Source organism: Stegodyphus dumicola, chromosome 7 (assembly GCF_044657685.1).
Source record: "Stegodyphus dumicola isolate Sdum_Otavi_A_Nest chromosome 7, ASM4465768v1".
NCBI lineage: Eukaryota > Metazoa > Arthropoda > Arachnida > Araneae > Eresidae > Stegodyphus > Stegodyphus dumicola.
In genome coordinates, this window is record NC_140774.1 from 26,638,628 (window position 1) to 26,664,505 (window position 25,878).

General features: G+C 31.2%; 1 protein-coding gene across 2 annotated transcripts in view; it reads right to left on the minus strand.

The window, feature by feature from the left end:
- Positions 1–25,878, minus strand: part of LOC118186690 (putative phospholipid-transporting ATPase IIB) — a 111,176-nt gene that overhangs the window by 63,514 nt on the left and 21,784 nt on the right. For both annotated transcript variants that reach the window (XM_035356814.2, XM_035356813.2), the window contains exons 3-10: positions 22,667–22,808; positions 15,953–16,066; positions 8,659–8,826; positions 6,140–6,286; positions 3,821–3,901; positions 3,548–3,697; positions 2,526–2,615; positions 572–642 (exon numbers count right to left, since the gene is read on the minus strand). In XM_035356814.2, coding sequence (XP_035212705.1) covers positions 572–642; positions 2,526–2,615; positions 3,548–3,697; positions 3,821–3,901; positions 6,140–6,286; positions 8,659–8,826; positions 15,953–16,066; positions 22,667–22,808 — 963 coding nt within the window. The remainder of the gene's footprint in view (positions 1–571; positions 643–2,525; positions 2,616–3,547; positions 3,698–3,820; positions 3,902–6,139; positions 6,287–8,658; positions 8,827–15,952; positions 16,067–22,666; positions 22,809–25,878) is intronic.

A 25,878-nucleotide genomic window follows, 5' to 3' on the forward strand; every position in this document is an offset into this window, starting at 1 on the left:
TAAAATGGAACAAACATCTTCAGGATGTTCCATTCTTGGGAAAAAAAATGAGATTTGATATCCTAGACTGCCGATTAACAATTTCTAGTAGACAGACTGCTTCCAAAATTAGCTTGTGTTTACTAAAGATCTTGATATCGCTTTATATATCACAATCAGAAACTATTCACATTCTAAGTACTATAAATGAATGTAACTGAATTCTAAGATTCATGTTATTTCAAAATAATATAAATTTTCATAAATGTCAATTAGTTACCAAAGGATATTGATGACAATCAAATAAGAGAATTTACTTCAGGAGAGATTTCATGTTAACATAGCATCGGTTCATTAAAAATAAACTTGTAAACTTGTATGTACTTTATACATGATAATTCTGCATATATTTCATTTACATACTGGTTGATTTAAACGAAAAAGAATGCATTTTAAATAAGACAGTATCTAAAATAAGACAGTACCTATTAAGTTCTACACTGTTAATTCATTATTTAAATATTTTTATTTGAGATTAATTTCATTTACAATAAATAAAATATTAATACAAGTACATAACAAACAAAATTACCTAATAGGTATAATGTATGAAAATAGAAGAATGAATCTAAATAAATATCGATACCACAAACCATCAAATCCCTGTAAAAATAAAGAAAATGCTGTATGTGAAGTGCAATAATAAAGTAATACTTTAAGCAAAATTAAGGAAATGTTATACTGCATAACTTCTGATAAAACAATAGAATGAAATTAACAACAAACAAAATTAACAAAATAAAATTAACAACAATATAAAAATTCCATTAACTAACAACAAAATTTAATTTAAAACAAATCATTAATGACAGAGTTTTAAAATTAATTTTAACAAATAATCATAAATAATACTGAATATTTAAGAAAAAAAACTTAATTAATTCTTAAATAGATGTGTAAGTAATAGCATAAATTAAAAATTATTCTTTAGAACAATAGATAAAGTAACATTACATAAATTATTAAGCTGCATGGCACCAGAAATGTGAAAACTCAATTTACCCTTGAGAAGATTTTTACCACTATCTGGATGAGCTACATCAGGTTTACATAATAGAATGCAATAATTCATGACATACTTCCCCATTTAACACACAACTGAAAAGAGGAATGAGACCCAGTTGAAGAAATCCAAGTGGTGACAAATTATTATCCAGCATGTTTCAGTCCAGACATCAATGTACAGATTCTTTGGTTTTTCAAAGCAAAAATATGAAAAATCAATCAAGTCCTCACTGGGATTAAAACCCACAGGTCTTTTAATTGCCATCTGGATGTACAAACCATTTTAGACTCATGGGGGAATACAATAATTTTTAACACTTTCTCCCACTTAAAGATGACTGGGGCACAATGGCACAATCTCTTGTTGATTAAATCCAGATGATGGCAATTTATTACCCACCTTTTTTTTAGTTTAGGCACTACTGTAGAGACTTCCTAGCATGGGAAATATGAAAATTCAATACATGCTCTGATGAGACACATGTATGTATGCAAGTAAATCACAGATCTTCTATTTGCTAGCTGAAAGCTTTAACCACAAGAATACGCATGGGAAAGTGCATAAATTTCCCATACTATAATTTCCAAATACATATACTTAACAATAAAAATTATGATACAAGTGTTAATCTTTTAAAATATGAATAGATCACTTTATAATGCTCCAGAAGTAGAGATTTTTGGATCAAAAAATAAAATAATTTCAAATCACCTGCAGCATTATCTTAATCAGAGCGAAAGTCAAATTAACAACATTCATAACTTCAACTAATTATTCAAATAAACTCTTTCCCCTTTACCATTAGCAATGTACTAAAGGGTTGTTTATGATCTGTATATCCAGCAGCATATCTCATCATCTAGACTTTTTCACATATGCTACCTTCAAGCTGGTAATGTGAAGCCTTGATTTTATGAACATCACTTTTTTATTTTTTTTTTAACTGTCAGGAGACTATCATGAGAAAAATTATTTTAAATGTTAAATACTGAAAATTAAATTATTACCAATTCTAAAAATCAAAATTAAACAGTATCTTACTGACATCATAGCCTTAAGTTTAATATTATAAATTAAAATTGAAGAAAGTACTATTCTTTTTTTATTGTTAATAATTATAGCACAACAACTTACTACCCTCAACATAATTTTATCATTAGCTGCTACATTTATACCACAAGGCATTTCTGACACAATATACAATTTGCAGTTTTCCGTAATTTATTGAATGTTTTAAATAGCTCTGCAGTAACTTTAATTTCAAAACAATGTATCCAAATACTGCATTACAAAATTTTCATCTGATCTAAAAAGTACAAACCTACTGAATAGGTTAATCAATTAAATATCAAGATAACTATTGAATTAATAAGATTTTGGGGTTTTCTCCTTTCAGTAATATCAACAATTTAATTAAAATCAATTTTATAAACACAAAATTTATTTGATTTCAGGAAAATATAAAAATTGCAAATCGAACCTTCAATAACATCATGACTAGAGCAAGACCTATAACAGCAGCAAATAACACTTTTGTTTGTTGATTTAGTTCAAGATCAGTGATTCCAACCTGTAATTTAAAAATACATAAATGTTAAAGATAAAATGGCTAAAATTATTTATGAAACTTTTTAAATACATATTAATTTTTGACAATTCAAGAAAACAATTAGCCCATCGAAAATTAATTAAAAATAATTATTCTTATAACAATGCAGGGCCATGATACAGGTAAGCATGCTACAATTTTAAAGTTATTGCAAAGTGAAACTAAGCAAACTCCATATATTGTTAAATGAAATGTAAAAATAATAGATAAAAACTTCTACTTAAGTATTTTTCAGCATTTTAATGATTTCATGAGTGTTTTTGATGTGTTAATAACAATGAAAATTACCTAAACCAGATATTAATATTGAATGTCAAAAATTTTGGTACTTACATATTAGCCCAATCATCTTAGTGCAATCTGGTCATATTTTACAGATAAAAAAGTAAAAGTTATTTATCGGGTGCAAGTTGGTAGTTTTCATGATTTTTTTGGGGGGAAAACGGCAAAAATACCCATAAAGCCAGAATGTTCACTGGGGTTTCATGGTCTTATGCTGTCTGTCACAAGTTGGCTCTACTGTAATGATAAGGAGTAAGCTATGATCATGTTCCTGTTTAATTATTTGGTTAAATTGGTAAAGATCATTCCTCGAACAAGCAATGAAGTAGCAAACTGCCATGTGTTTAAAATTAGAACTACTTCATGCATATCAATAGTATTGCAACAAATTCAACAATAATAGAATATCTTTGAAGCTAGTTTAAAAATGACGCAATAAATATAAGAAGTATATAGCAGTTGGATAAATACTGTCATGACAAATATCATCTACCATGTAGAACTTAATGCATACCTATTATTCTATATATTACTCAGATGATCATTAAACCATAATTTTAACTATGGGGGAGAGGGAAAAAAATAAGAAAGATTATATGGCAATAAATAACCTTGGTTCTTGGTTCAGAATTGTTCATAACACTCCTAGTTTCACAGCCAGTGTAGATCACGATTCCAATGGCTGTTCCAGAAGCTATAACTGTGTTTGCCCACAAGGTATTTTCTATGCCTAAAGAAACTTCAGCTCCATCTCTGTCATTCTACAATAATAAACAGAGCATTAACAAGAAAGAACCTTATTGTAGCACATTTTTAATGCATCATCTAGAAGACTTTATGGCATATTCTTACATTATATTTAATTAAATAATCTGTATACAAACCCTGGTAAATTTTCCCACAAAACTATGAATATCTTTCTTTGGCTCTTCAGCATATATAGATGCATCCATTTGGAACAATTCCTGAAATATAACGAAACACTTTTAAAGGGAATATTGAATGTGCGTACATGTTTAATCTATCTAACAACAGTGATGTAAAGATTAATGTAAACATATAATTATTGAAGATCAGCCCAGTCTTTCACATAACTTATCGCAATGAATACCAAAGCTCACAGTGCAACTTTATATCTTCAGCTATAGTGCATAATATTCATCCACACAATAATGACTATAATATAAATGAAGATTATTTTACAAGATGTAGCTAGACATATTATAATACTCAAGGATATTAGATACGTTAACTTCATTCACATAATTCTTCTCATCTAATTATATACAAACTTAAATGCCATAACACTCAGAACTAAAGCTACTTATATTTTGGCTCTTCTTATAATAATATGTGCTGATATATGTATTTAACTTTGAATCATCAGAGAGCTCAGCTTGCATTCCAATTACGCACCACAGTGGGCACAAATGAATGCAGCTCGCATTACAAATTTGTGATTGACAAATGTATTTGGGAAGAAAGAATTGCTTATCTTGGTAATGCCAAAGGATTAAATTTTTTTTTCAGCTTTTATCTTACTCATTTTATGGCTACGTTTCCTTTACCCTCATCTCAATCCTTCATATAAATTTTGGACAATCGGTTAAAAAAAGCGATGAAGAAGAAAAATGAAAAAAGCAGAGCAATATAATCTCGCAACATTACAATAACATTCATGTAAATTTAACACGTTGAGGACAGAGCAGATTTTGCTATCGCGCCATTGGACGACAGTAAAAATTGTACTATGTTTCAAGTGTACTTTCCTTTTACTATACGTTTAGTATATGCAGCGCTCTTTACAAGATCAGCCCCCCCCCTCTGTGTTTGGCAAGCACTTGCACTTAGTTGGTTCTGTAAATATAAAGTTGAGTGTATATGAATAATTCTTCATTCTTTACGGATTACTAATAGATAGCGAACTGCTGTTGGCATGTAACTTTGTTTTTCAATTTGTACGCAAGAATTTGAAATTTAAAAAAAAATAAAAGTTGATTTCTTCTGGTAAACAGAATATAAGACATTGCCAGTAAAATTTGTAATATATTAGAATTTTCACCCCATAGAAAATGGATTTTACAATAATAGATGACTCATCAGATGAGTCTACAATTGTGTTCCACAGACAAATATCAAGGCAGATGATACTGCATCTTCTTCTGAGGAGAGTAACAATGATACTTATGACTTGGAGGAAAGTGACTCCTTTAGTACATTTGATAAATATACTACGACGCCAGAGTTTTTAGAAGCTGATTCAGAAAAAGTGATAAGGAGACAGAATGACAGTAGGTCACAGAAAGAAGCAGTGTGATATGTCAGTATATGGAAGACGAGCAATTTTTGCACAAAAGTTTTAATTGCGATGTTCCTTTTTACTGTTGTACCAGTTATTTTTATCAGACAATGTTCTAGAATTAATAGTGAATGAAACAAATAGATATGTTGAACAACTAAACGATGGTGTAAAAAATAGTTCTTTATCCACCACCATAAAACACCAATTACAACAGGACAAATAAAAAAGTTTATTCGCATACTCATTATTATGGGTCTAGCAAAGTAGTGTTATACGATATAGTAGATAAATATATTAACACATAGAGTTTTTTTTTTTTTTTTTTTTTCATTTAGCAAAACTGTGTTATAAAACTATAGCTGATGTGAGCCACTGGTGGTACACGCTGCCAAATGAACCATTCGTGTATGAGCCACCGATGGTACACAGCGGCAGATAAACCATTCATATGCGAGCCACTGGTGGTGCACATCACCAGATAAACCATTCATGTGTGAGCCACCGGTGGTACACACCGTCCTCAACATGTTAACCTTAGTTTATAAGACTAAGAACGGAACACATATATTGTTAACAGAAAATTGAATCCTCGATACAGATATAAAATTTTTTTGTAAGAAATAGCCATGTACAGGGTCTCACTTCTGTGACACTTTTGGTTTGTTGTGAAATTGCTTTGAGTGGTTCACTTACTGAAGAAATAACTGCATCAAGCTATTTGAAAACACAGCATATATTAGCAAAACTGAAATCTTCATTCTAGAAATATTATAACCATTTGGTTCACTAATTAGTTACAATATTAAATATGTATTTTACAGCATTAAAAGAATGTGCCAGTTTAAAACTGCAAAACTATTCTTAAAGCATTCTATTTATAAATAGTAATAAAACTGCATACATCAGCTGAAGATAATCTCTGAGTAGTAGAAACAGCAAGCCTTAATTTCCAATCTGTTTCACCATCTAGCTGATCAGACCTGATAAAACATGCTCCACTCTTTTCTGTAGTAGATAAAAACACCATATCTGCTGGAACTCTTTGATCCTGTTAATTGTGAAACTAATTTAAAAAGCAGTTTAAACTTTACACAGTTTTTAGTAACAGCAGCATATGAAAGCCACTCTAATTATTGGACAAAAAATATTCAGCACACATATGACAGTTAACACACATCTGTTATTATAGATAAAAAATAGACTAATATTTGAAGCTTACCAAACTGCAAACTTCTGAAAAAGGATGAAGATTGTCAAAACTGTACTGCATACATTAGTTCTGCAGTGAATTTTAAAATACCAAAAATTTTAGCTGCATATTTTTAATACACTTTAATAGCTTGATAACATTACAGGTAAAAATAAAACTGGTATTATAAAGCAATTTTCTCGTACTAGTATTACTTGTATTTTAACTAATTTTATTTCTAATAAATTTGCTAGTATTTTTCTGACATTCCCTTTCCCCCTGTATAATATAAACTGAAATTTACAGGCTTTAAACCTTCAGATAACTTTCAGAAAGTACTTAATTAAACAATAATTGACAAGGATTATATGCTACTCAACATACTAAATTGATCAGTTGTGATCACTTATACCATCCCTATCTGTTTAGGATAAATGCTTAATTTAGGGCCAGGATAATTGTGCTGAAAATTACCAGTAAAGACCATTTCTGTGCAAAATCCAACATATAAGCCTTTAGTAAACAAGCACATGTAATTTTTGAGTTTATTTACCAGATTTTAGACACAATTACTTTAATTAATGACTGAATACATATTTGAAAGGATAAATTAATGTATGCCTAACTGTCCTTTTTGCACATAAATTTATACTGCAAAAAGTTATAGGCATGAAATTTGTAAGACTAGTTTAAACATGGAACTGTCTGTTGAAGTTAAACATTTTTTTAACCCCTATTGATGCCCTTCCCATCTTTTACAGATGCAGAATCACAGAATGGTTGTAGCTTTCTCTGTATTTAAGCAGTTATAGACATAAATAGCAATTAAAAAATCTAAAAGATACATTTTATTTAAAAAATGTTCTGCCTTTATAAACACAAAATTGCTTTTTACAGACATTCAGTTCTATCTTGTATAAATATTAAAAAAGTTCTAGATTCTGAGAAAAAGTCCCAGGTCCCAACAAGAAGTTCAAAGCTTCATACATACTTTTATATTAAAAAAAAAAAAGTAATAAGTATGCTGTGATAGAAGATGCTGCACAAGTAAAGGCCAAAGCACGCTATTTGTTTAGGCCAAACACTCAAAGCCCATATATCTATCTCAGATGGAATATGTTCAAAGAGAATTTTCTGAAAGAAGCTAACTCATATTCATGTTTCACATGGATACAATACATACAACCAGACTGCTTACTCAGTCACAGCCAGAAACAGAATCCAATTTCAGCAATCTGATCTAATCAGCCATTATTAGACAAAATTTACGTCATAAGCAGCATTAATTCATAGCAATGAGCTATAGCAGTAAGATAAGTTGAAACTGCAATGATCTGCCAAAAACAAAACTGAGAAATATGTCTAATGCACATCGTTTTAAAATTAACATTATAGAAAGTTTCTAATTTATTGATAATAACGTTTATTATTGATTCTACACATATCTTGAATCACTACCTAAGAAAAGCTCCTTTGAAAATACTTTATGAATAGCAAAAAATAAAATAAAGGATATGATTCTAAAAATTTCTACTCTATTGATTCAATAATGACATAAGTACTAAACTTTTATAAGCATACAAACAATTTTTTGGATCAGATTTTATGCAAAAATGCATTTATAAAGATTCTCTTGCTTATGACAATAAAAGAATTTAGTAATTTTGAGCCCATTTTCAAAAAAAAAAAAAAAAAAAAAAAAAAAAAAAAAAAAAACATAATTATGTAATTTTTCTGGGCTATTAGAGTGAGTGAAATATATACCACATTCTCATGATTGCCTGATATACCATGTTTTGTAACACTTCCTTTGAAATTGATGAGGAATTCATATCCAAAATTTCAGTTAGTGCTGTAGCTATGTGAAACGTGCTTGATGTATTCAAGAAAGTTTGCAATTTTCCCATTACTCCTATGTGATGACAATAGCTATTTAAGCAATTACTGTAATTATTCACAATTAATGTTTTTTTTTTTTTTTTTTTTTTTTTTTTTTTTTTTTTTATTAATTGGATCTTCATTTCGTTGGTTTTATCAACAAGGGTCTTTTAATGCATTTATGCTTAATTTTTGATCCTGTGTTTTAACACCTATTAAAGTTTATTTCATCTTTTTCAAAATATGCTGCATGACAAGTTACTCTATGCACATTACATTTATTAAATATATGAAAATCACAAGAATGGCCTTAAAAAGAAATAGAAAATACTAATTAAAATTTTTCATCATACCTTGTCTACAATGATAAGGTCAGAAACTTTAATATTTGCACTAGGAACTTGTACAACACCTCGTGATGTTAATTTACGATACTTTCTGTAGTTAACTTCTCTGTCTCGTCTGTACCTCCTGAAGTCATCAATAGCTTCTCTAATCAATGTTACAGTTAATACAAAGCCCTAAGAGATTAAAAATGTCATTGATTTCTCTCTCTCTATATATATACATCTATATATATATATATAGAGAGAGAGACATACATAAAAAATAAACCATTAAATAAAACAAAACTCATAACTTCTAATAAGTTTAACATTAAAATACTTTTAAAATACTACCTAACATACTTTTAAAATATATGAGAAATAAAGTAAACTAAGAACCATATACCAAGAAAAAGGAACCAAAAAAATATTAGAATTGAGCAATAAAAGTTGTGACCCCAGTAACTGCTGGTCGTATCTTCTATGAACTATCACAGATAATAGCAAACATTACATATAATAAAATACTAGTACAGTACACTGTCATCATATTAAACTGTCAGTACCTGGGGAATTCCAGATTTTTGAAATTTCGTGATTAATTTAAATGGAACATGATAATGTGTAGAAATTATATAATTTAAAGTACGAAATAGTTGTTTATGAAGCATTTATGACCTTAAGGGAATCAAAATTTACCAAAAAAGCTTCATATTTACTTGCTTCTGTTATTAAACATTTCTTTCAATGTAATTATTTAAACTTTTTTGTGTTAATACTTTCTTTTTAATTTTATAAATAGACATAATTTATTCAAAGTTCCACTGTTCAAATACCGTAACCTAACAAACTGTAAAATGAAATCTTTTCATTCTCAGAAATTTTATGTCACTTTTTTCACTAATTGAAGTGTTATTTTCTGGATATAAAAACAATAAGAGAGATTTTGATTGCTAGTTATTTCAACAGATAGCTGACTGCAGCACTGTCATTGTAACAGAAAACTTATATTATTAAGGTAACCAGATTTTGAAGTTCGAAATTCAGGATGCTATTTTTATAATATTTAATTTTTTTTACAGATAAATACTTTATTATTATTGTGATCGCAATGGAGATAGTATATAGGTCTAAACATGCACACACACACACACACACATATATATATTTGTAATCCTTCTAAATTACTTTGATGAAGTTGCCTTATAGTCGTCTGAAGCATGAATAATTTTTATAGCATCTTTTTCTTTTTTGATCTTCGTATAAAAGTCCATGCAATTTTCCTCAAAATTTATTTTAATGATTAACATACCCTTCAAAGTGTCCACTTTCATATCTCTAGTCCAAAACCTGTTCATAACGTTAAATACTCACTCAGTTGCAGCATTAATGCCAGAAAGACGGGAGAAAAATTCTGGCAGTTTTAAAATATTCGAACAAGAATCTGGTTCCTATTAAAATATGGAGTTATTTCCATCCACCTCTGAACTGGGCACATCTTATTTTTTTTACCATTCCAGTATTTTTTCTTCCGTGATATATTGTTTAAGGTAAACATATTCTTCATATACAGTCAAAAGGCATTAATCCGGACTCGTCAGGACTTCGGCGATTCCAGATTATCGATTTTTCCGGATTATAGATCACCAGTTTAAATCTGGTAAGATGGCATGCAGAAATTATAAAATTAAAAATATGAAACCATAATTTATGAAATAAAGAACAATTATGATTTAAAGGGTATCAAAATTTACAAAAAGAAAAAGCTTAATATTTATTTGTTTACTTTATTAAACATTTCTTTCAATGTAAGTTGTTTAAGTTGCTTCGTTTCATGTGATAATACTTTTTCTTTAATTCTGTTAAACAGACATAATTTCTTGTTTAGTTACAAAGTTCCGCTGTTCAAGTCTTATAATTGCTGTGTCGAGAATACCGACTTAATTTGTCAATCGAAATTTTTTCGTTTTTAATAACCTCTGTGTCACTTTCTTCACTATCGGAAGCGAATTATAATGACGAGGAACTTGATTTAAATCATATCAAAGACGGAGTACATCGAGATGAAATACTACATTTAGTAAGGAATTATAAGCCAAATAAAATAAAAACATCTGCCCTGAAGATAAGGATAGTGCTGACAGATCAACTTCCAATTGATTGCGTGCCGCGGCGTCAACGCAACGCATGCGCAGAAAGTTTGTAGCTTTGAGGTCCGGATTATAGACCATTCCGGATTATGGCTGTCTGAATTAACGACTTTTGACTGTAATTGGGTGTATCAGTTAAGATTGAAACAAATGAATATTTCTTCTAATCATTGTACAAAGCTATGGAAGCATAAGGCATGAAAACAATATTATTGCTTCAGCCTTGGTTCCCACATATGTAAATTTAGGCTTGCATGGCTACTTGAAGCACTCTGGACATACAATTCGTAGACCTATAGCTACGGTTGTGGCAAACAGTACGGTATGCAAAAGTCCCTTCTATATAGCAGCTAATTCTTCTACCTTATTACTCATTTTCTCTTGTTTGAAGAAAGTCTTTAATGACAAGCTAGATGCAGCAACAGACTTTAACATTTCGAGTTTTTTACTATTTATATGAAGTTTAATATCTGCACATCTACTATGGATTATGAAAATCTTGAAGAAAACATATTGCACCATACATCGGAATCACTTATACCTTTTCAATAAAAGGGTATTCCTTCTGTAGGTCTCCGTTAAATACACACTTTCCTTTTTTTTTGGGGGGGGATATATTACTAAAAACATCAATAGTAAAAATAAATAATAAATAAAATTAAATTGCTGAAAAAAATACCTTTAGCACGTATGTAATGCACCATTGATAAATAATAAATATATTTTGTTGGAAAACGGGAAATGTAACATTACACATCATTGTTTTGGCAAACTTTTAAAGACTTTTAACCCTTCTGCAAAATCAAAACGACGATGGGGTAAAAATTTTAGGATCTAAATGTGATAAAAGAAAGATGATTTTAGATGGATCTATCTACAAATTAATTTCAGCAAATGACAAAAGAATTATTTGTAGATACCATGTAATAATGCATAAGGGGATGATAGATACCAAAGTATGTAATGCACTGTTGATAATTAAAAAATATATGTATGTATTATAAGTTCAAATCACAATCAAATTAATATATGAATTAAAAATTGCAGTGTTGTCTGTAAGTGAAAGTCTGAACTGCAACTTTGAGTTGTGAACAAAAATTCTGTGTATGATGAAGGGTTGAAGAGAGAAACAAAATTCCCCTACTATAATTTTTAAGGTAAACGCTGTTTATGCGGCCAGTACGACACACGCTTCTTAACTTAAGCTTGTATTCTCAGTCTGTAATCTACAATACTTAAACACATATATGCATTTAAACTTTTACTGCCTCACACTTTACTGTTTTTCAGAACAAATGCTATAAATTCGGAACTGAAAAAAGCTGTAAAAAATCGGCATAGGGACTGAAAATTTGCTGAACTGGTCACCTTACTATTATATATTTTTTATTATTACCATTTCTCCACATTTCTTCATAAATTCCCTTAATTAGAAAATTTTGCCTTCTACAGTATTCAAAATTCACATCAAAACAAGATTATTGTTTTGCGCATTTTTGAAATTGTGCTTTCTTAAACAAAAATTATATAAGGCTGCCATTGAAGAATCAAATATATCTGCAGCTCCAGAATTAGAAACTTTTTTTGATAAAAGTGAATAATTCTGAAAAGGCAGCTATAATAATAATAGCCTTTAAACAATAATAACCTGTTTCAAATTATAAAGGAAGAGCACAACTTGCAATGTTAACTGAAGTTCTTCAGAATCTAACTCCTTTTCTTCTCTCTACTATTGTGCCAACAAAGATAACCTATAACAGCAATCCCACTTTAAACAAATATTATATCTTGGCACTTCATTTATTGTTCAAGTCAGATAGAAAATGCTCCCAACCCCCTCAACCATTCAAAGGAGGAAGTGTGATGGAAGCTAATGTCAATTTATAGTATAATTCTTTAGGAAATGCTGCAGAGCTACTAAACAAATACCATCACCTTAAGACCTTCCATGAGTTAAAAGTAAATGATATTCATTTTAAAACTAAACTTTATCCACAAGATTATATTCAACATCTTACTGCTTCACACATTTTTCTCAATTTTATACTGCTCCTTACTAAACAGTAAGTTAAGACTCCTGGCTGCCTTTCAAGATCATGTGACCATAGCTCTCTCTGGAAGCCAAGTCATCATATCTAGATACTCATCTCCCGTTTCAGCTAAAACTTACTCTTCGATGAGATCACCTTCTCATTACACAATGATTTTTCCAGAGCCAAATGTACCTCCCTTTTTTTTTTCATATTCTCCTAAGAAACTACATGAACAGCCTTAAACTCATCAGGCTTCTTCATGGGATAAACTGATACAAAAAAAGAGCTGCTAAGAATTAACAGCTGAATGGCAGTTTTATACAAGTATCCAAGCATCCATAAGTCAATGTATTGTTTTTAAAGTGATATGTAGGTATCTCAGATAACTGAGAGAAAAATCACTTTTACAACGCACATTTTTTTAAAACTATATTTTCCCAGATTTCAGGGTAGAGCAGTGGGGGTGGGGGTGGGGGGGGCTAATGACTTACACATCCAGATATGCAAGATTATTCCAAATAATGGATGTCTGGATTTTGGACTTTGTATTGTTTTATATACACAAGTGTAAAAATGTAAGTGTAGTAAAGTTTAATTAATAAATTAGCATAATACAAGACTGCCAGAATTAAATAAAGTACTAATGATAAAGCATATAGGATTTGTTCGGAAAATAGTAGGACTGAATTTTTTTTTTTTTTTTTAAATTATTCATAGTTTTGACACATCGACTTAATAGTTAAATATGTCCCTTCTGCAACAACACAGCCTTTCCAGAGACTGTGAACCACTGAAGGCTCCCTGGAACACAGAAACTGGAATGCTCTTCAGCCCACTCGTTACAGCATCTTGAATGGCCTTGAATACATAGCAAGCTCATGTTCTTTCATGAGCCTTTCAGTTCTAGGAGGAGGAAGAAGTCTTAAGGAGTAACATCTGGGCTATGGGGTGACTGCGAAGTTGTGTGATGCCATTTTCAGTCAAGAAGTCCATGGCAGCAAAGCAATTTGGCTCAGCACATTGTCGTGATGAAGCCTCTAATGGTCCAGCGATTGCTGGACGGACGAGGGCGACTCATTTTCATATTAAAATGCAGCAGCTATGCATTCGACATATGCATATTTAAACGCAGCAGCTATGCTGAATAGACATACACATTCAGTTATTAAGAAAAGTAATGCTATACATGCTATTTACCAGTTTATGATTAGTACAATCACAAAATCTAGGTATTCAACTAATAATGCTGAGCATATGATGCTCAGCAGCCTTAACAAGACATTCCACAAAAATAGTGGGTTATTTCCAACCCATGAATGCAAAACATCATTAGTGATAGTATAGCATGAGTCAAATAACTGACAACCCTACCAACCAACAACATAAAAAGACATTCCTCATAACAAATTTTATTTACATACACATTGTCCAAAATTAAGAGAATTTCATATTTAGTCAAGTATCTCCAGAACAAATGAACAATTTTAAAGAAATTTGATATGGACATATGACAATATAATACACAACAAATGTATCATATAATAATCAGGGTACATACGCATGATTGTACGTAATGCTTACTAATGCAGGAAGGTCTAAAACAAAGGATGCAAGAACAAATAAAAATAAAGCTAATATGGCACATCAATGCCTTATTTGCTGTATTTTGCATCTCACTGTGCAAGACTCTAGCAGTCATTAATAAAGGACTAGTCTAAGCAGACTAGCACTCATAACATAATTTCTTACTGGAAATGAGGCAATTTATGTGCCTTTCTGGAAAGTAAATTGCAAGAGCTTCCTAGACATGTTCCATAAGGCCTAAGGATGTGGCTGACCAATCTATCAGGTTTATATTTTCATTTTCTAAAAAATCATCTACCACATTAGCCCTCTGAGGAAGAATGTTGTCATCCATAAAAATGAATAACGGACTATCTGTGTCCCAAAAAATATCAACACAGGGCTCAAAGATTTTTTTCTATAACTCACAGCATTTGAAGACATGAAGATCTCTGTGCTCATACAAGATGATGGCTGCACAGATCACCAAGCTTCCACTACTATACTGGTTCTCTTCTGCAATATTGGAGAATACATAGCAAGCTCATGTTCTCTCCAGATGAAAGTATTTTAAGAATCAGCATTTAGGTTGAATTAGGATTTATATGTGAAGAAAAATGGTCTGCTTACTGATGTTAGATCCAAAGCAGATGTTTTCTGCACCATGCTAAATATGTTTTTGTGCTAAAAAGGGAACTGAATGTTAACAACAGGTCTTTTTGAAAATAGATCTCGAGCTCTACGCAAGACATTTTAAGAGTGCAGTTGGTCCTCAATTCAATTTATGGAATGGCAACTCTCATGCACATACGGCTAATTTGGTGTATGATTTTCTGGAAAATATTTAACTGGATGAATTAGCCAACAAGATCTTCAGACCAAAAACCTTACACACACACACACACACATACATATAAGGTTTAGAAATTTCAAAATTATGAACATTAGTTATTAAGACAAAGGGATTTTCAACTGTTGTTATCTTTTTACATTATGATGTTTTATTATATTGTTTTTGTTTCAACTTTGATTTATGTTACTCCTGTTAGTTAGTTTGCCAATGGCTTTGATTTAAATATCTCTTGAATTTTTAAGTCCTAGGAAATAGATTAGAATTTATTTCTAGTTTAACTACCTATTATAGAGAGAGAGGCAAATAGATTGACAGATAAAATTAAACTAAATGTTACTGCAAAAATGAGTAATAATTCATTAGAAATATTATGCTATCAATCAGAAGTTGCATCTATTATCTATGAAATAAAAAACAAGTCATTAACTTAAGTACATATATATATCTAATGTTGTACGATCTTTATTGTATATATATATATATATATTATGTATATTATTATTATACGTATGTTATTATTATGTATATTATTATTAAGTTCACCCTACCTCACACAAGTCTAATAAAAAATCAAATTTTTACATTAATATTAATGCTATCTGAATAAAACAATTTTTAAAAGAGATAAAAAGTCGAGGAAATTTAAACATAAATAAAAGTAATGACAATAAATTAAAATTTATTACAATGCAAAGCATCTTTAAAAAGCACGAAACACTTACTAGTGGTCCCCAATATGTATATAAATAGCCTATTCTAACATCTGGAATAAACTGTGAAAGTGCCATGACTAAGAAATACAGATTTAGAAAAAATTTGAATTGATGAAACAGCACCTAGAACATGAGGAAAAAATTCCAGTGAAAATCATATAAATATTAACATATGAAAAATATTACCTGCACTTATACCAGTTTAAAAATATTTATTTATTTACAAATAAAATAACAAAATAACTAAAATTACATTTCTTGATACAACAATAGATATTAAGACTTGCATGGCAGCATCAATAATAATAATAAAAAAAATTCAGTGTTTGATAGTTATATTGATTAAAAACTTTCAAAGCATTTCAGAAGACAAAATAATGATCTCATATAATCAAAAGTGAGATGCTTTGCCGAGAAAGCTGAAAAACAGTGTTTCTACAAAAAAATTATTCTGTGCAAGTGCAATTGTATTCTCACTCTACATGCACAAATATGCAGTAACAACTAGATTTATTTATAAAAGTTGTTAAATAGGAAGGTAAATATTTTCTACAACATCAGTTACATTGTCATCTGGCAAACTTGGTCATTAAAATCTTAATTTATTTCTTATTTCTAGCCTTTCTACTACCTGTGTTTATATTTTCTTCCACACCACTAGGAATGAATTGTACTTTATGCAGCCACTATATTAATTTAATGAACCTTTATCTTCTAGTTACAAATTTGTATTTTAGAGGAGTACAGAATCGAGTCACATTAATGTGATTACCTGTTGTTCAAATATAATTACAGGGTACGGCAGAAGGAACTCTTTGATTTGGGAGTAGCATAGCTACATTTCAGGAGAGGGTACAATAATGGGGAAGCATTCCATCAAATAGTGACTTAATGTGCTATCTCCAGAACAGATCATAGCTTGATCAGGACGACATTCTGCTTCCATTATACATTTTATTCATTCACAACTGCAGGTTGCCAATAGCAAAAAAGCTTGCCTTTTGCATCCACTTCTCAATCAGTCAACAGGACCTATTCTTGATTTAAAATAAATAAATAAATAAATAAACATTGGGTGGCCCATGTGAAGCTGTGCAATGAAAGCTGTGAAGAATCCAACAAGAAGTTGCTGCCATTATGCCAGAAATAACTCTCAAAGTCTTAGCCACCACTTAGTTATTTAAAAGTTTTGCTTAAAACAAAACACAATGACGTAAAATGGTATTACATGTACTTTCAATGAATAAAAAGAAAATTCTTGGATTTGGTTCTGATTTTATTAGCTTATGAAATTGGCGAGTTCTTTCTGCCACACTCTGTACAACCTGTAGCACAGACAGTGACTAGACGAACTGAGAGAGATTCTAATAAGGCATTGAAAGTGTTCACATGGTGATGGAATTACACTGACTGCTGTATAGCTGAGAGTTACTGGAGTGTGTGTCATATGATCTGGATAGCAACAACCAATCGAAGTAATGTGGCAGATTCTCAGTTGGGTTTAAGTCTGAGGAATCTGAGAATCACAGAAGTACAGTAATGCCTTTCTTCATGCTTCTTCAACTACTCACATACATCCCTAGCTGTAAGACATATCACACTATCAAGCTGTAAGATGCATGATTCCCAGAGGGAAAAAAATATAATCTTCATGAATGGGTGTACATAGTATGCAAGTACTGATGCATACTTAATACGGTCAATAATCATTCACAATGATGAGAGAATTACAGAATGCCACGAAAACATTCCCCAGACCATAATAATAAGCCTTTGCCAGTTCATATTCATTGATAAATTGTTGAAGGGTAGTAGTCCTCTGATATTTCTCTCTATAACTGCTAACATCTAGCCATCTAATAATGAAAAAATGTGATTCATCAGAAAAAGCAACCATCTGTCAATTAGTGGGCGTCCACTGTTGGTATTGCTATGCAAATTTCAGCCTGTAACTGTCGGTACAAAATTGTTAGTAAAATGCTATCACCATTCATCTGCTGTAGTGCCGTATATGCAGCAAGGTTTGCTGAATTGTTATTTTGGACACAATCATGATAGTCCCCTGGTTCATTTAAGCAGCAAGTTGCATTACTGATAGGCATACATAAGCAGCACATAGTTTCTGAACACACAGAACAGCACATAGCTTCTCTTTGTGTTTTATGCACATAGTTGCTCTTTGTGCTTTTTGTGTTTTATTTTCTGAACATAAGCAGCACATAGCTGTCCCCCTTGGTCGAAAAGCCATCAATCAGTTCCTTTCCTTTTTTAAGTATGTATACGTATTTAAAAGCAGAAATCGGCAAGTCTGTGTACGTATTTAAAAGGACGCAATGGCGAAGCTATAAAAGAAAATGTGGATTAGGTGAAATGGTACTATGAGTGGGCTATATGCTACTGATAAGAGAAGTGTTGCGAAAAACACCTGGCTTGAGCACCGAAGGAGCCATTCAATAACATGGTTGATCCAGCATTGGTGTCCATATTACAAAAACCACAAGGAAACAGATAAAAATACATTAATGAAAACGAAAAGGCCAAGGTTTGATGATATGTCAAAAAGGAAAGCTATAGAGGATGGGAGGCCAAGAAAAAAAAAAAAAAAAAGGACTATATACAAGAGTCAAGGAACCGTTTAAAGATCCCTGAGATTTTATGAACACTCAAGTATGAAAAAACAACAAGTGGAAGGAGGGTAAGAAAGAATTTCTAGTAAACAAAGCCATCAACCAACTTGTAGTAATGAGAAAATGCCTCGTCAACCAAGGCAAAATTTATGTTGCAAAAGACACTGGAAGAGGAACTAATTCAATGGATATCAAAAGAACCAGTGACAAAAAACCAGAGATGGCAGATCACCTATTGGGAAGGAGCACTCCAAGGAAATGGCCACCTCAAGTTGAATCTCTGAAAAGCCAACAAACTCCACAAGAATAAAGGATCATGTGCAGAAGCAGAAAGGGTTTACGGAAGTTGAGGAAAGCTGCACAGAAGGATAAAAATCCACAAGATCAGTGCCTACATGACATGGTCAGAATTCCTTGAGAAGTGAACGGCCAAATTCTACACAATACAAGATTTATCTTCTTTTCTTTAAATATTTAGTTTATCTTATTTCTTAAGTATTTAGCCAGTGAACATTCATCTTATTTCTTTAGGTATTTAGTTTATTTTATGTAATTGTACAAATACTAATATTATGTTATTTTTACCTCAAACCAGTACATCTAAGTTTAATTTAGCAAACAAGCTCTTTTTTTTTTTTTTTTTTTTTTTTTTTTGTTTAATTTATTCACCTAACTTTAATAATTTTATGTTTGTGTGTTAAGCATGATCATTTTACTTTAGTTTAAAGGACTGTCAATGAATAGAAAATTTAGGAGCACATGCAAAGAGCAAATACAGCAACTATTGTAGATATTACAAAGTTTAAACTAAGTAATCTTGAATTGTAGTGTTTTGAATGAAGTTTAATGTTTTGTAGGCATTAATTCTATTAAGAACAAATGTATTTTAAATGTGTGTTCTGGTAGTGCACATTGTAAATGAATATGTAAAAGCTAGCAGATAGTATGAATTGATTTAAAATAAAAGCTAGTTTCATGTAAATAACATTATTTAAAACTTAAGCTTTCCAGCCAACACTTTCAAGTTAAATGAAAGCAAAGCCTAAACCATTAGGTACAGATTTTTTAAATACAGTGTCTTCAAAGTAAAGTGTGTCTAATGCTATTAACCATATAGGAATTCGGTTGGTAGGTAGTTCTTGAAAAGTCTCACACCCACACACTGGTTCACCCTTCATAAAATTGTGAAATGCAAGCTGAAAAATTGCAGCTTTATTATTTCTAAGGTTAAAATATTTTTCCTTCCAGAGTCCTAGAAGTGTAACATGAAAAACTGATGGATTAGAAATCTCAGTATGTTAAAAGTCAGGTTTTGTAGAACATGAATGTAAATTTAACAATTTAATTAAGAAGTTAAGGGTTAGCTTATGTTGTTAGAACTTGGAATTTTAAAATCTTACCCAAGGTTGTTGAAGACATTCATTTGTGATTACTTAAAAATTCTGGTACGGAAAATTGTAAAGTATCTTATGTTAATTAACTAGTTATTATTATTCAAATCTTTACTATAAACTTCTTTTTTCCATATTCTTTACCAGAATGCAAATTAGCTTTGTGTGTATTTAAACTGAGGGTTTTGAATTTTTCGATTAGAGCTTCTAGCAGTTGTGTATTGCTGTTAGTATTTTTTGGAAGCTCTGCACAAAAGAGATATTCCAGCTTTAGCACTCTGGCTAGATAACATTTTAAATATGCGCCAGTCAAATATCAGGACTTAATGAAAGTTTCCCGCCACCATAAATATCCTCTGCGCAAACAGCTCATGTTGGCGTGTTTAATTACATTTTATCAAACAGTTTTTAGCATTTGAAAGAAAGAAACTTGCTTTAGAACAGTGCGTTATGAAATTTGTAAAAGAAATATCATTATCATTAAGTACAAGGTGTCTAGACCTTACTGCCATGTCCATTAGTCACACTATGCATTACATAAACATGATGTACAAGTTCAATCGCTAGGTGCCACATGAGCTGACTCAAGTGGATAAGGACAGACATATTCTGGCCTGCACTAATCTGCCCAAATATCAATGCAAGAACAAAATTCTGAATTGGACTGTCACTTGTGATGAAAAGTGGATTTACTTCAACAACATAGGCCAAAAAGGGGGTTAGTCTGTGCCCAGTGAGCCCCTCGGCAGCATCGCAAAGTGTAATTTGACTAACAAAAAGATCATGCTTTTTATCTGGTGGGATTATCTGGTGTACGAGATGTTAGTCTGTGCTGATGCTGCTATCAAGGAAAAACATTGATTTGAGTTCTGGTGCCAAAAGATAAAATTCCATCAAGATAATGTCACACCACATGTGTCTGCATTCACCAGCTAGACTCTGTACAGACTCGAATGGGGTCTTTTGCCACACCCACCATATAGCCCCAACATTGCTCCTTCGGAATGCTACCTTTCTTCACTCCTGCAGCTACAAATTGCTGGTGCTATCTTTCACTCTGCACAGCCCGTCCGAAATGAGGTTGATCCGATTTTGGACTCGTGGTCACAAAGTTTCTAGGCCAAAGGGTCTGAAAAATTTTTAAAAAATGTTGAGAGAAATCATAGAATTGGATGGTGATTACTACCCGCACTAAAGGTATTGCTTTCATGCTTTTTCCCCCTAACATTATTAAGAACATTTCTTGGCAGAACACTTTCGTTACAACCAGATATCTCAGCAAGCTTATTCCGTTTAATGTGCAGTGCTAGACTACGTTATCAATGTTTGAATTTAACTCTCTGTTATCCCTCTGGCAGTTGTGAGATTAAGCACTTCTTTTTTCCCAGACATATGCAATATCTGTCAGTCAAAATTCTGTAATGCAAGCTGTGTTCAATTGTGCTCTATGCAGTGGATAACTGGAGTGCAAGCTAAGCTTGTTGCTTGTCATAAAAAGGTCAAGTTAAATACCCATAAGTAGGGGTATTTCATCTCTAGCACATGGTTATAGTTTACCAAATGTTGGGAGCAGGTTAACTCTCATATAATGAAATTATATATCAGTCAAAAAAACATACTAGCATATTCAGTGACAGCATAATACCTAAAAGCGTAAAGAAATCACAAGGGAAGAAAATGAAAATTAGTTTGAAAGAAGCATACCACATTTTTGATTGCTGTAAAATTTATTCATTGCTGATGCCTGTACAGCTAGCTATACATTGTTGTAATAATGAAACAGACATTACTGGCAAGTTAATAGCAACAGATTCAAGTAACACTAGATTTCAATTCATATATAAAAAACACACATTTTATTTATACCTGACATAAACATATCTGTTACATTATAAGGTATTTCTCCCGCTTCCTTAGCGTGCCTTTGTGGTGTAGTGGTCAGCACACTGAGGCGGTATTTCAGAGGCCCGTGGTTTGATTCCCGGCGAAGGCAGTTGCATATTTTTCATCTATCCTGCTTCCAATTAACCTAATGACTCTACAAGTGGCACCCGAACTAAAAGAGTTGTGGATGATAATTCTCTGCACACAGGATTTGGTGACTAAGTCCCCTAAAACCCTAGTTGCCCTTTAAAAAGGGGAGTATATAAGGTATTTCTCCTGCTTTCCTAGCATGCCTTCGTGGCATAGTGGTCGGCACACTGAGCCGGTATTTCAGAGGTCTGTGGTTTGATTCCTGGCGAAGGCGGTTGCATATTTTTCATCTTTCCTGCTTCCAATTAACCTAATGACTCTACAACATACCTATCGATACTAATGAAATAAGCATGTTCTCTATATATTTTATTACTATCAATAGATAATACTTAAATACACATCAAGATATTAAAAAATTCAGCATTTTAAGTTTTTAACTTGTTCCCACATGATTCAAAATAAAGCAGATTTTATTGCATTTTCGTCCATGCAGTAAAAATAAGGTTAAATTCAATATGATACAATCATATTAATTTACCTGAATTAGCCCACTCAAATTTTCTGACTATTTCATCCCCAACATATCAATTTAACTAAGCATATCTACCAACTACTGAGTTTTGTCACCTAAAATGCCAATTTTCATAAGAAATGTTTTTAGAATATTTATCACTATAATAAAGATTTTTTATTATTTACATAAAGTAAGCAATTTTTTTAATACTTACTAATGGAATAAATGTAAATATATTATACTTTTGATTCTTAATGATATTTGGTGGAAAATTTTCATTATTTGCTCGGCCGATAAAAACAGTTCTAGCTTTATGTTCTCGCTCCCCACACAGTTTTGGCATGACTTTACAACACCTGGGAATAAAAAAATGAAGTTTATGTAATTAAATTAAATAGCAGGTAATAAAAGATATATACTATATTATTATTCTTTGAATTATAGGAAGATGACAAGTAAAATTTTTAATCTACCCCCTTCACCCTCATACATGAAAAATATTTTAATATTTGACATTGTTTTATTGCAAATCAGTTACAACCTTTGGTTTCTTTTAATTTTTTTATTTTTTGCCATTACTTCAACAGTTTCAGAATCATGAAATGATAACACTGTTACTTTCTTTTTTTATCCTTCCACTTCAGAGTGAGGTTTATTTTCCATGTTTAAATGATATAACTTCATGCCTAACAGTTCCAACCACATCTGTTTGATACATCACAAGGATATCATATAATTCTGCTAAGTATAGTAATTATTTAAAGTGATGCAGTAGCCTTGTTTCAATAATGATATCATCAAAGTAATAATAACATATGAAGATACTAATAGAGATTAGAATTTAGGATGAAATGGTATATTTAATAAACTGATATATATATATAATAAACTTGGTACAGTCAACAGTCTTTAATCCGGACTTGTTGGGACTTCAGCGATTTCGGATTATCGATTTTTCTGGATTATAGATCATCAGTTTAAATCTGGTAAGACGGCATGCAGAAATTATAAAATTAAAAATATAAAACCGTAATTTATGAAATAAGAGCAATTATGATCTAAAGGGTATCAAAATTTACAAAAAAAAAGTTTAATATTTATTTGTTTACTTTATTAAACATTTCTTTCAACGCGCACATGCGTAAGCATACATTACGCATAGTCGAAATTAGAAAATCGCAACCAGAAAACTATTTGATGTGTATTCCTGATATTTATAATGATGAGGAATTTGATTTAAATCATATCAAAGACAGAGTACATCAAGATTTAATACTACATTTAGTAAGGAATTATAAGCACAATAAAATAAAAACATCTGCCCTGAAGATAAGGATAGTGCTGACAGATCAACTTCCAGTTCATTGCGTGCTGCGACGCCCCCCCCCTCGCAGAGCAGCGTGAAATTGATAAACAGATTTCAAATTGGTTAGAGGAACAAAGGTTACTCATTTTTTGCAGCAATTCCACTTTTTGTTTGATGGACATCAAAACATGCTTTCGCTTTGTAGATCCTTTGGCAGCTAAAGAATCGGAAATTCTTTTTGACATAAATCGAAAGTTTAAGCTTACTTTTATAAAATTGCTCTAACAGTCTGCAAAAAATAATAAGCCGGATCCAATTAGAAGGTTAAGGAACAATGCAATTTGCAACATTAACTGAAATAGATAATTAGATAATTTTAGCTTAGCTTATACCGTCCGTTATACATTAAACGCACATGCGTAAACATATTATGCACATGCATAAAGGTATTATGCACATACGTTAACACATTATGCGTTTACGCATGCGCAGAAAGTTTGTAGCTTTGAAGTCCGGATTATAGATCATTCCGGATTATAGATGTCCGGATTAAAGACGCTTGACTGTATATATATATATATAATAAACGACCAAAAATTACCAGTACTAGATTTGCTTAGCATGTATGTTTCAATACCAAATTTTGTTTTTCTTGATGGTACATACTGGCACCAGGATGAATGGCGTTTAACTAAGTTTAAGCTATAGTAATATCTTTTACAAGGGTTATTGTTGTTTTATACACTTACACACAGGCTATATATTTTGTACAGTTTTGAGTTAAGATGATTTTTTGGATCACGAGAATCACTGTTCACAAAATGTAAGTATTTTATAATTTCATGGTATGGATTATATGACATAATGTTATGGAAAAAAAGAAGTTTCCAGTAATGTTTCCTTAGACCAATTCATGCTTTCTTCAGTTTTTTACTTCCTTGTATGAAGTAAAAAGGAAGTATTGTAATCATGAAAAATTTCAGGTATCATATTTCAACGAAAATATCCATTTGAGGGCTAATAAATGCAATTTAGCAATGTTTTTGTATGACATCTGCACATAAGCACAGAATAAAGGACTCTCTCAACCATAAAAAATATAAAAACTGAATTAAGAATTCTGAAGAGAGTTTTTCGTAGCGTTTGTGCGAACGTACGTATCTTGCATAACTCAAAAACGAGTAGCCTCAGAACGTTGAAAATTTTGTATAGAGGACTCCTATAACATGTAGTACGATACGATGCAACCAAAATATGATGTGCACCTCATATTTTGGTTGCAAGCAGCCGCACTAAAAGTCTATAAATATATTTATATATATATCCACTCTGTTATTCTGCTCAATAATCTCAGTTTCTTTATTCTTATATTTTTGTAAATTGTGTATTTTTTGTTTTAAAAATGATTGAATTATGTTGTTCTTATTTTTCGGTTAAGGTTTTATGCCTTTAGTAAATCTGCATGCAATATTTGTAGAGTTATCAACAATTTAAAAGTTGTTTAAGTGCGGCTAAGCCTAATTATTTTTGCCATGGCGACCATGCTTGTTTACATTTGAAACTTGACAGAATAGCGGATTTGTTGCCAATCTAGAGAAACTAAGCTTTGCAACAACAGAGATAACGCCTTCATTTATTATTTCCAATTAAATCATGCCTAATTCATTCTGGAATTTATTCAAGGAAATAAGTGTCGCAGATTTACTTCGTAATTTTTAATATAAATATTTGAGTTTTATGTACTTTTGCCTAGTCACAAAGTGAGAAATGAATTAATTGAATGAGAAATACTGAATCGTCTGTGTAGAAAACTCTTTCTTTCTTCCCTTTTTTTTTTTTTTTTTGCTTGTTTGTTTCATTTCTTTTATACAACATTTTAGATTTATTATAGTACTTCAATAGAGCATGTGGCAACAATTAGATAATTCTTCAGATGATATTAATTTTGTGCATTCCGAGTTATAAAATGAAATGAAGAACTGAATATTCATCTTGGTTTCAAGTAGTTATAAAATGAATGGAAGTGTAACGCTGTTAAGTAAACCTAGTGCCAGAGTGTTGCTATGGTAAACAAATATGGTGAATTTTAAAGAGTGCATTTATTCTATCATGGTTTATGT